General features: G+C 41.2%; 1 protein-coding gene across 1 annotated transcript; it reads left to right on the plus strand.

Annotated features, from left to right (window-relative positions):
• Nucleotides 1-457: 457 nt before the first annotated feature.
• On the plus strand, nt 458-1,801 carry LOC123064579 (E3 ubiquitin-protein ligase SINA-like 3). Its single transcript, XM_044488035.1, has 2 exons — nt 458-757; nt 863-1,801. Exons 1-2 carry the CDS (start codon nt 509-511, stop codon nt 1,595-1,597), a joined length of 984 nt encoding a protein of 327 aa, XP_044343970.1. The 5' UTR covers nt 458-508; the 3' UTR covers nt 1,598-1,801.
• Nucleotides 1,802-15,580: the final 13,779 nt, after the last annotated feature.

The following is a 15,580-nucleotide window of genomic DNA, read 5'->3' on the forward strand; positions in this document are numbered from 1 at the left end:
GAAAAGTTGTGTGGCGTTTGTGTGCTCCTTTGTACTATTTGGTCACACGTGTCCCTTGTGCTTACACATGTATCATTTTCTTTTTATGGACTCCCACGTGTTTGGTGTTGTTATAATCTGGCGATGGAGTCAAAAGTACTCCGCCGTGTATCAATTATGCAGGAAGCTACGAAAAAAACAATGTGCTTACATTTATGTTCCTCAATTTTTCTAAAAATAACATGGATCTCCAATGGTCAACCTTTTTATCGCACACTTGTAGGTACTTAAAAGAAAGACAACATTAATGTATGGATAAATTAGCAATAATGAAATTGATTAAGAGCACAGCTTATATCTATACCATATTAGTTTGGGAATGGAAACCACAATGAGGAAGCATTTATAGTGTAGTGTGGCTGCCTAGGCAACTTTTCTTCTCAGATCTCTGCTCTACTCACCCACCTCCTGAAAAAGTTTGGCGTGAGACCCACACACAGGAGTTTTCTTTCCCCAAAGGCCAGCCAAGATGCAAGGCGCTGCCGCAGCCGCCGAGAGGAGGAGCAGGCCTTCGCCTGACAAGGCCGACGAGAGCTCCAAGAAGGCACGACTAGATCTGCCCGACGGCCACATGAAGCAAGAGGCGGCCTGTGAAGGAGATGGGGGCGCCATCGTTGGGGCGGCGTACATCCAACGAGTGGAACTCGCCGTGAGGATCGACAAGCAAATGCTCCATTGCCCCCTCTGCACCCACCCCTTCAAGCCCCCGGTCTTCCAGGTTCCTCTATCTGTTTCCTTCTTTCTTCCTCGATTGCTGCCGGTGATAGATCGATTCTTTCGTGCTAATTTACGGGCCATCTCCGATTTGCATGCCTGTCTGCAGTGCAAAGCGGGGCACCCGGCCTGCAGCGGCTGTGTGGCCCTGCTGCCCTTCAGGCAGTGCAAGGCATGTGTGGACGGCGGTGGCTTCTTCGACCCCTGCCCTACACTGGACACCTTGGTGTCCTCCACCAGGATCGGGTGCCCCAACGTCGGCTGCCAGTGGTACGTGACCTACCACGAGGTCACTGAGCACCAGAAAGTGTGCCCGTACGCGCCTTGCCGGTGCACTGAGCCCGGCTGCGGCTACGTCGGCGCGCCGCAGGCGCTCGCCGGTCATCTCCGCACTGTCCACTTGGTGCCGGTGCGCGCCGTGCAGTACGGCAAGGTCAGCAAGCTTCAGCTATCGGTGTCGACCATGCGACTGGTGCTCCTCGACGATGACAACTGTGTGTTCCTCATGACCGTGGGCGCGCTCGGCGCCGGCATCACCGCCGTATCTGTGGTGTGCGCCAGGGCGAGAGCGGTGACGCGGCCGCGGTTCACATGCAAGATGTGGGTCAACCTGGAGACACCCCCGGCAGCAGTAGCGAACTGTGGCAAGGAGGACATGGTGCTCGTGGACATGCACATCAGGAGCATCTCATCGCCCGGCGCCGTGGTCGCTGCGGGCGAGCCCACATTCCTGACAGTGCCGCCAATGTACCTGGTGCCAGCAGCAGGAGACGGGGCATCCATGGAAGTTCCCCTCCACATCCGCATCGATAAGCTCTCCCCTTGGTCCGACGCATTGGTGTGATTAGGTCCACTGCTGCTGATGGGAAACAAACAGTGCATTCAAGGCAGTTCGTGCTTATTTTGGAGTTGCATCTGAAACTATTTGGGTGATGTTAATTAGTAGATGCAGTTCATCTTTAATGTCATTGTTGGGTACTGTATTCAAATTGGAGGATATTATGCTTCGTGTTAATCATGTTGTGAAATGCATCTTCTTCCTTTGTTATGTCATTCCAACTTGCAAGCATTTCATTTCAAGTCAGGAGTAGAGCTGAGTCTCATGTCAAGAAATGTTATCCATACTACCAAAGCAATGCTTAATGCGGGTTTACTGGAGAATAGTGAGGAAGAAAGGAGGCCTTCTGTCAAACAAATCTGCCAAGCAAGATACCTAGACAATGTTGATGCAGCATGGAGAGTATAACCATGCAGCAACTCCTGATGAATCTTCTCTCAAAGTCTTCCTAAGGAATGAATCAAATCCATCTCCTTCCAAAGGGGTAAACTTATCTCTGTACATTGCTTAAATTGCTAATAATAAAGTGTTAAGCCATCTTTGAGGGCTGTAGTCTGACAAATAAAAAGCTAGTAACTTCTACTACACTAGCCACAATTCTTTTCTAGATGAATGAGCTTTCTGAGCAAATTTTTTTTAAAAAAAATTGTTTTCTAACAAAATAATCTTTTGATATTAAAACAAAAACAAGTCATCGAACACTATAAGTGTAAACCTCTCTTTACAAATGGAATGGGGACCGAGAGTGGCAACCCATTGGTGTTGACTGATGGGCATGACATGCATTTGGACAACTCCCGACTTTTAGATCTGACTCACTGACATTTGGACAACTCTCTTTACAAATGGAATGAAGACTACGCTAGCTAATGGAGCATGAAAAAACTTTCTTTTTTCGTTGCCTCTCTTGATTTTGTGCACGATGCATGTCGGTGTATTTAAAACCGGGGAACCCCGAGCGTAACTACAACAGATGAACCTGCCCAAAAAGCCACGTTGGTAAGGTTTCTAATTTCGGTCATGGAAATTTTTTGGACGTCACCGGAATATGCAAAATTTCGGAAATTCGGAACTTATTTCGGATTTTGAGTTTCAAAAATCAATATTTTTTTAATGATTCTTAAGCTAATTTAAATTTTAGTTTGAATTTGGCTCAAAATTTCAGGGTTGCAAGTATTTCAAACCCCACCAAAATATGCAAAATTTCACTGAAATTTTAAACTCTCGGTACAATAAGAAACTACACTAAAATCCTCTTAATAATTAGTACTACAACATCTGGAAGGAGCCAATGGCGTGACGGCATGCATATCTTTGTGTAGGTTTACTGCCAAGTAAATCTACCCTCGTTAAACCAGATCTACAAAAAAAGTCGGCAATGACGTTTTGGGACGGTGCTAGGTGTGCCGAACACGGGTCTCCTCAGCACACATGCCTCGCGTGCAGACATCTTTCACAGAGGCCGTGTGAGGTCACATTTCGGCCAGGCATTTAATGTGGGTGCAGGCTATGGTGCATAGCCTACTGCTGTCAGGGGTGACAAGTATTGAGAAGTCCATCTCGATCATCAAGTATGACTTCCCCACACCGCCCACTATCTCAGTCAAGGCCACATGCTCCTGCATGGACTTCGTGGAGTTGCTCTTTCATGGGGACATCAGGCAACATATATCTTTTTATATTACAGAGTGTGATACTAAACTTTTCTATTTGTCTCACGCAAGCGTTTGATTTCTAATATATGCATCTGTTTTTCTCATGCCTTTTCAGCAATATTATTGATGGGTAATGGTATGATGCATCAAGCATGCCATGTTCTATGTATTAGTGATTTATCTTTTTCTTGAATCTCGGTAGGATTTATTTTGGCATCAAATCGAATTTTTTTAATCCCCAATTAAGCCTTTCACTTACTATCTTTGTTGTAGGTTATGATACATTATACTCAGTGAGGTGCAATTCCTTTCCTCTGACTTTGGAGTTGTGATGTTATGATATATAAAAGTTCGCAGTTTGCTCCGTCCAACAGGCTATGTAAAGGTGCCCTTATATATATATATATATATATATATATATATATATATATATATATATATATATATATATATATATATATATATATATATATATATATATATATATAAAGTCTATTAGTAACCCAGGGTGACGAATTACTTATTCTTCACCCCGGTCGATCGACCCAGCCACGGTACAGCTTGGTCGGGTTTCAACCAATGTAAAATTGTATCAATACCGGTGTAAGATTACGGAGGAGCCAGTATATCCCTAGTAAGCTATGATAGACACAATTTTGCGCGCGCGCGCGCGCACACACACACACACACACACACACACACACACACATATATATATATATATATATATATATATATATATATATGTGACAAATTTTATCTATCACCGGTGGTAGTTACCACCTAGTTGTTTGTCCTCCACGTGTCCTCCACCATTGCACTCAACCGGGTAGGGAGATTGGCTTAACGGGTGTGGTGAAATCCAAACAGTAGCAACTAATTTAGTTTATAATAAAATAATCCGGCAGCTGATGCATTTGTTCAACCACCTCCTCTATTCCAGCCTACTCCCTCCGTCCGTGAATAAGTGTACTTCTAGCTTTTGTCTTAAGTCAAAATTTTAAAACTTTGACCAACTTTATAGGGAAAAGTAGCAGCATTTATGGCACTAAATTAGTATCACTAGATCCGTTTTGAAATGTACTTTCATAATATATCAATTTGATGCCATATATGTTTCTACTCTTTTGTATATAGTTGGTCAAACTTTTATAACTTTGACTTAGGACAAAAGCTAGAAGTACACTTATTCGTGGACGGAGGGAGTACGTACGTGAACAGGCAATACATCGGATAACCACGTTGACCGCTAATCATTCTCTTGTTCGGTGGAAGAAAATTTTCGGTGAATATGTAGCTACCTTTTACCAGAAATAGCCAAATCAGTAGTATACGCTGATTACTCTTGTAGACTGAAAGAAATTTCCTAGTGAATACGTGCCTACTTTTTCTTAGAAATAGCCAAATAGGTACTATGGAGTATGTAGTATGACCTTATAAATTTCCTTCAAAATTTGATAGCAATATAGTACATACCTACTTTTTAGCCGCATGGAGTATACTACTGTATACTTGGAGTATGAGTTTAGCATATAATTAGCGGAGTATGAAGTATGTTGTATATGTATATTTTCCATTAAGAGTGTGGAGCATGTATTTTTGTGTGCATGACACATATTTTAATACAGTATGTGTGTCTTAGACGTGCCCTTTAATATAGGAAGTACATTCATAAATTCACACGAAAAAGGGAGTATAATCATAAGACAAGGTAGTATGTAGTATTGTAGTATGAAAATAAAGTAGTATGGTTCTGTAAAAAAAAAGTAGTATTGAGTACATGGTATTTCATAACGAATAGAGTATCTGGCGAGAGAATGTTATAAAGAAAGTATGGAGTATCTCCAAAAAAAAAACAATGAGAAAGAGTATATGCTCCAAATATAAGGAGTATATCTAAATAAAGGAATACTTGTACATATTAGTAGAGATACTGAAAGAAGTATATTCATTTTGTCCCCTCTACATGTACAAGTACAATATGTGATGAGATTGCTTGGCGGCGAAAGTGCATACTTCCGCCGCCTCGTCAACATGCTTACGTGCCTTGTAACTTGATCATTATTCTATATAAATGAGACACGTATTACCATGCAAAAAAGAAAGTGCATACTTCTGTGGTGCAAAACGAAGTACCTATGCACGTACTAAACTATGAAGCAAAATGAAATATCTATGCATGTACACTCTGAAGCAAAAAGTGAGCACTAGCACGTCTCTTTGCCTGATTGTGGTGCATGCTTATGTACGTGCGTGTGTAGATCTATAACTTGTGGAGTATGGAATATGTAAGGGATAAGCCACTGTCGCGCCAACGCCGGAGCAGCCACCGGTCGGCGATGTGTAGCCTCGCGGTTGTTGCGGCCGCCGGTGATGAATGAGCAGTCGCCTGCCAGCCGTGTCTAGGTGTCTGCAAGATTGCAACCTTGCCGGAGCGGTGACCGAGTACAACCGCTAGTCGCCATCGACTCCGCGCGGAGCCGTTACCCATAAGTAATCGCACTGCCAGATATTAGGTCATCGTCACCAGGCCACACCGGAGCAGCCAGTGGTTGGTTCAGCCGTACATCTTCATGGCCGCCACCGCCACGAGCGCCTGCATATTAATCGCGCACGGAAAAAAGTCCACGACCAGACGAACAAAAAAAGAAAGAATACATGTACACATGCTAGATCTAGAGAATTAGAATGAGATGGATCTAAGATTAACATGCCTATTCAAAACAAGATGGATGAAAGAAATGGATCACGATGGTTACCTCTTGGCCGTGAAATATGACGCGCTGGCTCCTGAGGGATATGTTTGAAACGGTAGCTTGGTCTTTTGACTTGAGGTAGTTATATATGCCAATTATCTAGCCGTATAAATCGGGAGGGTGTGGCTGGTTTTCTCAATCGGGTAGACAAATCTGTCTAGTTTTAAAAACCAAAACCCGTTAATCAACGCATATGCCTGGGTGAGATCGGAGGGCTGCGAGGATGGAGGTAACTACCACCCAATGGTAGAACGTATTTTTCCTATATATATATATATATATATATATATATATATATATATATATATATATATATATAAGTCTATTAGTAACCAAGGGTGACGAATTACTTATTCTTCACCCCGGTCGATCGACCCAGCCACGGTACAGCTTGGCCAGGTTTCAACCGATGTAAAATTGTATCAATACCGATGTAAGATTACGGAGGAGCCAGCCCACTCCTCGATACCTTCACTAATTAGGTGCTCACCTGCGAGCGGTTTTACTTTGAACGAGGAAGGCGCGCTGAGCGGTGGGGCTCGACGGCGTGATGCTCGGCGGAGATTGTTGTCACCCATGTCCTCCTCTCCCCCGTACACCGATTAGGAGGCGACAGTGTCAACGGCCACCGGGGTGGAAGGGCGGAGGGGACGGCGATTCGAGCTGCGGCGGCGCCGGCCACTGCAAAATCCTGCCCTGCTCTGTCGGAGAAGGCTCTAGCGAGAGAACACGGCGGTGACTACCATCCTCCGTATGGTCTGCTCTCTCTCTAAAGTCTAACCTACTATTTTTTCTCCGTGGTCTGGTTCTCCCATGATTTCTTCCTTCTTGGAGATTGATGCTTACAAATTGGATTGTAAAAGTTCCTCCTCCGTCTCCTTATTTAGACGCCAGCACGCTATGCTTTCTAAGCTCTGAGATTCACAGAAATTTAGTTAGCTTGACTCTGGACAATGGGATGCTGCAAAGGAACTGTTGGCGAGGAAGATTAGAAGAACCTGGACGGCAATGGGCTTTTTATCAAATAAGAAGAGAAGTAGCACAAGGCTCCTGAGGTGGAGGAAAATACAAGGTTATCCTTCTTCGATCCAGCCAAACATGGTAGCTCTATCTCTTCTCTATTTTAGATCATTCGTCCCTCCCTTTCTTTGAACTCCACTGTTTTTGGATGAATTGGACTAGCCCCTCTTTAATCAATTAATTTCTCATGGAAAGAAGGTAAAGTGAAATTTAATTGGAGCGTGCTTAATTAGTTGCTCCTCTTTTCTGATGGAGGCTGCATCATTTTTTTGAGGAGAGAACCCCTATTCCAGTGTACGCTCTGTACTTTCTATAAGAGAGAAAGAAATTAAGTAGGACCATTAAGCATGATGACATGTCTACCTATATTTAATTAAACATGATGGGTTGCTTACTTGTAATTTGTAGCTATTAAGTTGGATGATGATTTACTCATATAATTAGTTGTTGTACTTTGCTAGTTTTTCACTGCTCATTTCGTAACAGGAGAAAATTAAACTCAAAGTATATGTTATCAAAAGATAAAGAAACATTAATGCTCCACAACTTATATACAAATATGCATGTGACTGCCTGAATGCTTGATGCTGTTAGAGACTGGCAAAAGCTAGCTAGCATATATATAGTCAAAAAGGGTTATATCATCGAGAACAAAAGGTAGGCATGATGCTCAGTGTCTTTCTTTAATTGATAGTAATTAATTCTGAACGTGCAGAGGTGTCATTCTTTTGTTTTGATTGCCTGATGATTTCTTTCTGTCCTCATTTGATATCCAAACTGCTAAGGTGAGACATACTATACTAATTAATTCTGAAGCTGCAGAGGTATCCTTATTTGTGGAACTTGTTAATTCCGTAAGAACTTAGTATGACTAGCACATGTATGAATGCTTGCACTGATGTATGCCTATTTAGCACAGGGCAATGAATGAGCAAATACTCCAACTGCCTATGTACGTGTTACTTCTTCCAGGCAACAGAGTTCAGAACTTCACAATTTAGGAAAGGAAGGGAGTTCACAAAGTACTGAACTTTGCACAACAAAATTCACCCTTTTACATGTTTGGACACAACATAACTTTTTCTTAATTGACTTATAATTTCAAACACTTTTCCAGGCCCGGTTCTCATTGAAGAACACAAAGAAAGACCATGGTGGAGGCCAAGGTGGGAACACATGAGGTTTTTGCTCTTAATATTTTTTATTTGACCACATTGTCGTTACATTGTTAGCTCTATGACTTTTGGTTTCTCTGTGGATTTAAATTTCTGGACGCAAGATGTTTTTCTTGGTGCTCATATTAACTTTGTCATAACTGAAGTCTTGGTGTTTTACAATGTCTCTTTTATGTATGTTTGACACCAGTCAACTTTTGATTGGGCATGAAGTTTTTTCTGCCAAATGTAATTTTAGATTCCTGTTGTGATATGTTCTTTTCTGGGTGGCATGGTCATTCTTTTCTGACCTGAAGTTGGTGTCAAAAGGAAGAACTAGGTCATTTTGTTGTAGTAACAAATTTCGAACGTTTCTTCATATTGTGGATTTTCCCTAATCTTGCCCTTGTGGAAGCTGCATATAATTTTTCCTCTATCGTCCATGGATCTGTTAATCTGTTTCTAGTTTTCTAACATTGATTTACGACATGTGGTGAGTGGGTCTGTCCTAATGAATTATTCTACGGACAATCATCGTACATAACTTGTTGATGTGCACATTGCAAGGAAACCAAAGTAGTTTCTTTGGGCAGATGCACAACAAAGCAATGCCACATAGCCAGAACTTCTAACTAATGCTTTGTCTTTCTCCTTGTCATTTTTTTGACATATTATATTTTGGATGCTTCTTACAGAATACAGTTGTCGTTTCAGATATGAACTATTCACCATTGGGACCAGAAATGCATAGCTTCTGCAGTTCTATCTGGCTAAGGCAGTTTGAAAGGAATCAACAGTCTATCACCGAAGCATTGTGCAACGGAAATAGTTCAGACTGCCTCGTGTAGTTTGGTACACGAATTAACTCATTTTTTTGGCAAATGATGCCAGGTTGCTAGTTCTTATGGACACATGTGTGCGTGGCGGTATCTATTTTAGATGCCTTCGTGTTCCCAGCTTTTTGGAGTCACCGGGACATGCCTTTTGTGTCAGGATTCGTATTTTATGATGGCACCTAGATTTCTTTAAATATGTTCCCTTCTATTTTTCTTTTCCTATTAACTGATTCATGAAATGATTCCCTGAGGTGGCCAAATATATTACTTATGTACAATGCATATATGTGCTTCAATTTTCACTATTAACAAATGGAGACATTGATGTTAATTGTACTAATTGGTCTTAATTTGTTTCATTTGTCGGAGCATATTTCTTGCCCGCTGGATCTTGCCCATTTAAGGAAGGCATGTCAAATTATTCTTTGTTAGGCGCTTTTGTATCGCTTATTTATTCCTACCAGAATGTAGCAACATATATGAGTAGATATATTTGTTTTCTTGCTTTTCCAAGAAGAACCGGCACAAGAAGTTGAGGTCGCTGCTTTGAATCTTAAATAATTGTTTCCTATTAGTACAATATTTTGATGCTCCATTGGTTGCAGAACTAAATTATGTATTAGTTTGCATTCATGCAGTAGGAGAAATATCTTGAAATCAGTTCACATCCATTTAACGTTGATGGCCAGAGATAGCGATCATGTCTAATGTGGGAAAGGTGATACATTCATTATTTGTTTGTGAGACTCAATAATAGGAGGTGAGTCCTTTTTCCACTTTATCTGTTGGAGATGATGTCTGCGGATTTAGTGTTCAATGGAGCGGCTTCATGCTTTAGGATACGTCGCGCTTTACACCCGAAATATGCTTCAATTAGTTTTACTGTAAAATATTGCATCACTTAGTATTTGTGATATACTACTTCAATCCATGTCACATTATTATTGTGAAATACGTAATCACAAACTTAAATATACTTGCTTTTCAGTTAATGTTGTTCCAAGTTAGCTCTGGTTGTTTGTTTTATTGATTCTAAGTTTCTCTTCTCATTCTTGTATAGGTAGAAGAAAACTTCCATATTGATGAGGATGATTCTTCATATGGAGTGTTACGGATCATGACAAATTGTAAGAGTGGGCCACAATTTTACAAGTATTTGAACCACGTTTTTTTATTTGGATGCCTAGTGTCATTTCCCCTGTCTTTGAATCTTGTTATGAATGGGATTCATTTTGGATCCTCACAAATCCATGATGTATGTATCAAATGGTTGTATGCATATTCTTGTGTGTTACTCAATATTCTCTTGGTATCATCTAAAGTTACTTAAAGAGTGAATCCATTGAACATCCTTTGGCTTGGGGATTTTTCTCTAGGGGCGGGAACGACACCAACAAGTAGAGTAGCATGTATCGCCGGACATACCATAATTTCATCATGGCAACGAGACAAGCACAAGCAGTTCACAACATTGCATTCATTTCTTTGCAGGGTCAAGTTTCAAAAGGAGAGTTGAGTAGAAAATACTTTGCAGGTCATGTCTGTAGTCTACTGCACTAGCACTACCATATGTTTTGCTTTGTTTGCTAGTTCGGGAAGGAGTACTACTTACTTACTTTGCCGGGTTCTTGCTGATGCCTCTGCACTCCTGTACTGGCGTTGTCCTCTACTATTGTGGCATGTGATCCATCGCCTCGGGACATGGCCAATGCATAGCCCTAGGGTGATGCCCCACATGCCATGTAGAATTTGATGTCAGGAGAAATAGGTTCCGATAGGGAAGCGGGATCCTCTGCGGGAGGTGGGTGCTTGAAGAGAAAAAGTGTGGTCCAGTGTAAAAAGCTGACAAAATTGAAGTGGAGAGTAGATATTCATGTGTACTAGTCTCTACTTTCTATTCCTTGATGAGGCACACTAATGATAGCTTGTGTTGGGGAGAAAAATCAATGTAGCTGCCTCAAATTACTTTTTCTCACGAGACATATGTATCCATATGCCACCACTGTTCATGCCCTCGGGAGGCATGCAGCTTTGGCCTGTGTAGTGCTGTGTGACGGATGTGTGGGACAGGGGAAGCTGATTGAATCTCTTCTATTTGATAAGGGAGGAGCCTCGGTATAAACCATACTAGTGGTTGGGGCGCACCTTCGTACGCCTCTTGAGGTGTTTTTGTGCGCCCCTATCTTTTCTTAGCACATTATGCCACCTTGTTTGGTCCCCAATGTCGCTCCATAGCTTGAGTTAGAAATGCTAGTTTATTTAGATACTCCGAGAGGGAGTATATAGCATAAGGATATGTTAGTGGCTTAACTAATCAATCCAGAAACAAAGATAAGGTAATCTAAATGCAACATACAAATTTATTGGGTTTACCCTGTAATAAGCAACCACTATTTTTTCAAATACTTTTTCCAGCTCCTTGTTCATCCAGCCACAGAATGATGATATAAAAAATTCTTAATATCCATCCATCGAAAATAAATGAAATCAAAAAACCACCATAAATCTAAATAAGATAGGTCTTGACATTGCCATCTAGAGTATGCAGCTGGCCACCCACTCGTACCTCTTAATAAACAAGCTAGTGAAGTGAGAATGCCTACCCATATATTTTGTAGGAAATTATAGAAATATACTCTGCACTCATGGGATGGATTGATTCGGCCAGCCATCAAAGTATTGCATTGTATCCAACCACCATGGTTCCTGCTTTATTATCAAATAGGACCCGTGCCTGAATAGACGCATAGCTTGTATTGTCAGCTTCCAAGTAGACTCTGATGGACCAAATTATATCTCCTCCAACACCCATAGGAGACCTAAAATCAGTAAACGAATGATGTATTAGACAGGGACAAACCTGCTCGCATCATGGAGTTGTTTGAAGCTAACATTCAGCTGCATCGAAATGGCATGTGTCAATTACAATATACATTTTCATGAGTGAGATTACATAAGCATTGAAAACTATTCAATTACTATTTACAGTGATTCATATAAAACAACTCTTGTTTTTACCATAAGTATCGAACGATTCATATCCGTAATTCGAGAGTATATGTAGAAATTCTAAATGGAAGGACGGCTACCATGAGTATATATTAAAAATAATTGCAAACAAGTGTTTGAAAAAACTATGAAAAAACTTACTCAATCATGCATGATGAGCTATCAACGTATGTATAGAAAAAGTTGGTCAATTCGCTCTATTTCCTTTGAAACCACTTTAGTGGGAACGGGAGATAATAATGGAAATGTTACTTCAAATAGATTTAAGTAACATGTGGGTCACTATCAATATACAGTGTCTTGATTTTGCATATCACATACCATATAACAGAATTTAGCCTGCAAGCAAAAATTATGCATTTGGTAATTATATAATGTGCAAGCAAAAATTATGCTTCTAGAAGAAGCAGAAGTAAGGAGAAGGCTGACACATAGCTTGACATAAACCAAATAAGTGAATAACACGTACATGCACATTCTTACACCCAGATATATAAGTGTAAATTGTTCAACAAGTACTTCCGAAAAAAAGGAATCAGTGCATCTCACTACATGTGCTTTCCTGCTGGTCAGGTCTGTACTGACTCCTTTCCTTTTTTTGTTTTGTTCCTAAAAATATAATTGTTTGCTTAGTACCCATTCAGATAGTCATAACTCAAAAGATAATATCATAGATCCCACTCCAACCCATACGGAAAAGAAGTAATGCGAAAATGAAACTAAACTGAAGCTAGTAAAGCTTGATGAAAAGGAAATCGATGCGCACCTCAACTGCACAACAGCCACTTCACATACGCAACCGCGCACAAACTGGAATTAGTAGCCGACTTGTCCAACACAAACAAAATTTTAGAGCAGGCTGTGAATCACATGATATGGACTACAAAGAAACACACAGGCCCACAGGCATATGTATGAACAGGTGACGAGCAACAATCTAACGGCACAAAAGAAAGAGGCAGAGCAACCTCGGCAATAGTACTTCTGCTCTACTTTGCTCTTCAAGGTACCCTCATCTTTGATTTCTTCCCTTCAACTCTCTGATGCTGCTTTCCTTCCTCATGCAGGCACACCCCAATGCTCCTCGGTCCATGTTGGTGGTTGGTCGTGCAGGCTTTGCCAACCTGCTCTAGAAGCAGCTAGACCACCACGGCGACGCCGGCTTCGAACCAACGCTCTTCCGCGTGGACGCCTACAGGAACGTCCTCTACCTCCACGCCAACTCCGCCTCGCCCCTCGCATGTGACGTCCACCACTGGTTCCCCTGCGCAGACGCCATGGAGGACGCCGTCTTCGCCCTCCTGCCCCGACGCCATGGAGGACGACGTCTTCGTCCTCCTGCCCCGACGCCATGGAGGACGCCCCTTCACCAATGCTCTGACGCCATCCAAGTCTTCTTACCTTCAGTTTCTTCTTCTTCTTCCCTTACCCTCCATTCCCTTGACTGAGATGTGATGTGGTTTCCTACCATGAATGAGCAGTTGTAGCCGGATGGATGTAGCACGACCGACCATGGATGAGCAGCAGCAGCACCCCCATGGTGAGCCCCTCCACCCCTTTTTTCCCTCTGCTTTCTGTGATGCTAGAGTTTGGCCTCGGTTCCATGGTTGATTACTTGCTGGCAGTCGCATCGAGGACCGAGTATTTGAACTGATTTGTGTTGTTGGTGGTCATCTAGCTACTAATTTGCTGCTGCAAGTTAGAATGCCTACTGTTATGTGTTGTAGAAGACTACTAAATTATCTAGTTTGCATCCCTTTGATGTCATGTATGCTACTGATTTGTTGCAGGTAATTAGAATGTTGTAAGTTCAGTACTAATGTGGCATAATCCATTGGAATAAATTAGATGGGAATATATGGTAGGTTTAGTATAAACATGGCATAATCCATTGGAATTTTTGTTTCCAATGGGACAATCAGAATGTTGTAGGTTTAGTACATGACGCCATGGAAGGTTGTTCATGTTCTGTCCTTCCTCTTCTGATCTGCCGGATACTAGATTTATGTCTATACATAGCTCACTGCTCACTGTGGCACTGAAGCACAAATAGTCAATTACACGATGCACATAATCATGCCAAGTTGCTAGTATATAGCTCACTTGCTAGTACACGCCAGTAGTCAATTACACAGGTTCTCCTTAGATAGAACAAGCAACGAAGCACATGATGCATCACTGAACAAAGTTCAGTTTATACTGATAAATTAGCACAATAGTACTACACTCAGTACAGTCTGCATTTTATCTGTACTATTAAATTTTGTTTATAGATTCAGTTTATAGTGATACGCTTGTGCAGTACAGTCTTTGCCTTTTGTTTATAGAGTTAAATGTTGTTTATATATCTAGCTTGTACTGATAAACTTGCACGGTCTCTACCTATTTATACTGTTAAATTTTGTTCTATAACTTCAGCTTTTACTAATGACATTGCACAGAGCACAGTACAGTCTCTGCCTTCTGTTATACTAGTAATTGTTGTTTAGTTCTAATTCCTTTTCCACTGTACAATTGTATGGATGCAGTCCCACTCACAAGGGAGGCACACATGCAGCATGGCCTTTGCCACGATGGCTAGATGTTGTACAACAGTACAGGTGTGTGTCCTGATTTACATGCTCACCGTTGTACATGTTGCTTTCTGTTTGGAGTCTATGATGTAAGTGATACTAAGATGCTCATGGGGGTGGTCTTTGTTTATGTGTCGTTGGTCCTGGGAATTGCATGCATTGTCTATTTTTAGAGTTGTTGTGTATGTGAAAGATTCCATGTTCACTACATGTTAATTCTTTAACTCCTGGATATTCCATGTTCGCCGAATGTTTACTTCGTCACTTGCCAACTTAAATGCTCAACTAGGGCTAATAGTGATTAGTGGATGCTCTTTACACTGCTACTATCGTGTGATGCTAAACAATATGCTCTTAATCTATTGCTATATTCTCATCAAATGCACTGGGTTTGCTACTTATCATTTTCCCTTCTACAAATATATCGTAGTTTTGCCATTACGAGAATGTCATATGCATGGTTTCTTATTAGATCTCATTCTACAGCTATTTTTCACTGTTAGGAGAGTGTTATCTGCACGACTATACTTAATTATGTTCCTAACTTTTATTATTTATAACCTGCAGATGCTGGCCTTCATTCGTCAAAAGTTGGTGTACAAGAGCTCCAGGAGAAGAATCCAGCAATGTTTTTAGCTCCCTGGAGCTGGTCATGTTAATATTTAGCTGTGCTTTGTAGTTGAATACCTTATTGGTACTCCAATATTGTAAAATACTTTGTCTGGCTGTTGTATGAAATATTATGTGTTATTCGCTCTGATTGAATCTAGTTATTGGTTATCGCACAAATAAAGAACTTAAACGTGGGGCCTAAACATCAGAATGGGAAAGAAACAACAGAAAATTGACAAGTGGGACCTAACCGGATGAGTGGGACCTGCTTCAAAATGGATTGTAAAAAGGCCGAGGCCCAAACAAGAAATGGACAGCAAAAAGGCCAAAGGCCTATATGATAGAAGGCTGAAATGTCGGGTCGGCCCATGTAG

Source organism: Triticum aestivum, chromosome 3B (genome assembly GCF_018294505.1).
Source record: "Triticum aestivum cultivar Chinese Spring chromosome 3B, IWGSC CS RefSeq v2.1, whole genome shotgun sequence".
Classification (NCBI taxonomy): domain Eukaryota; kingdom Viridiplantae; phylum Streptophyta; class Magnoliopsida; order Poales; family Poaceae; genus Triticum; species Triticum aestivum.

Coding starts and splice junctions, on each gene's coding strand:
- LOC123064579 (XM_044488035.1), top strand. CDS start 509: ATGCAAGGCGCTGCCGCAGCCGCCGAGAGGAGGAGCAGGCCTTCGCCT. Junction 758..862: donor TCAAGCCCCCGGTCTTCCAG/GTTCCTCTATCT, acceptor GCCTGTCTGCAG/TGCAAAGCGGGGCACCCGGC.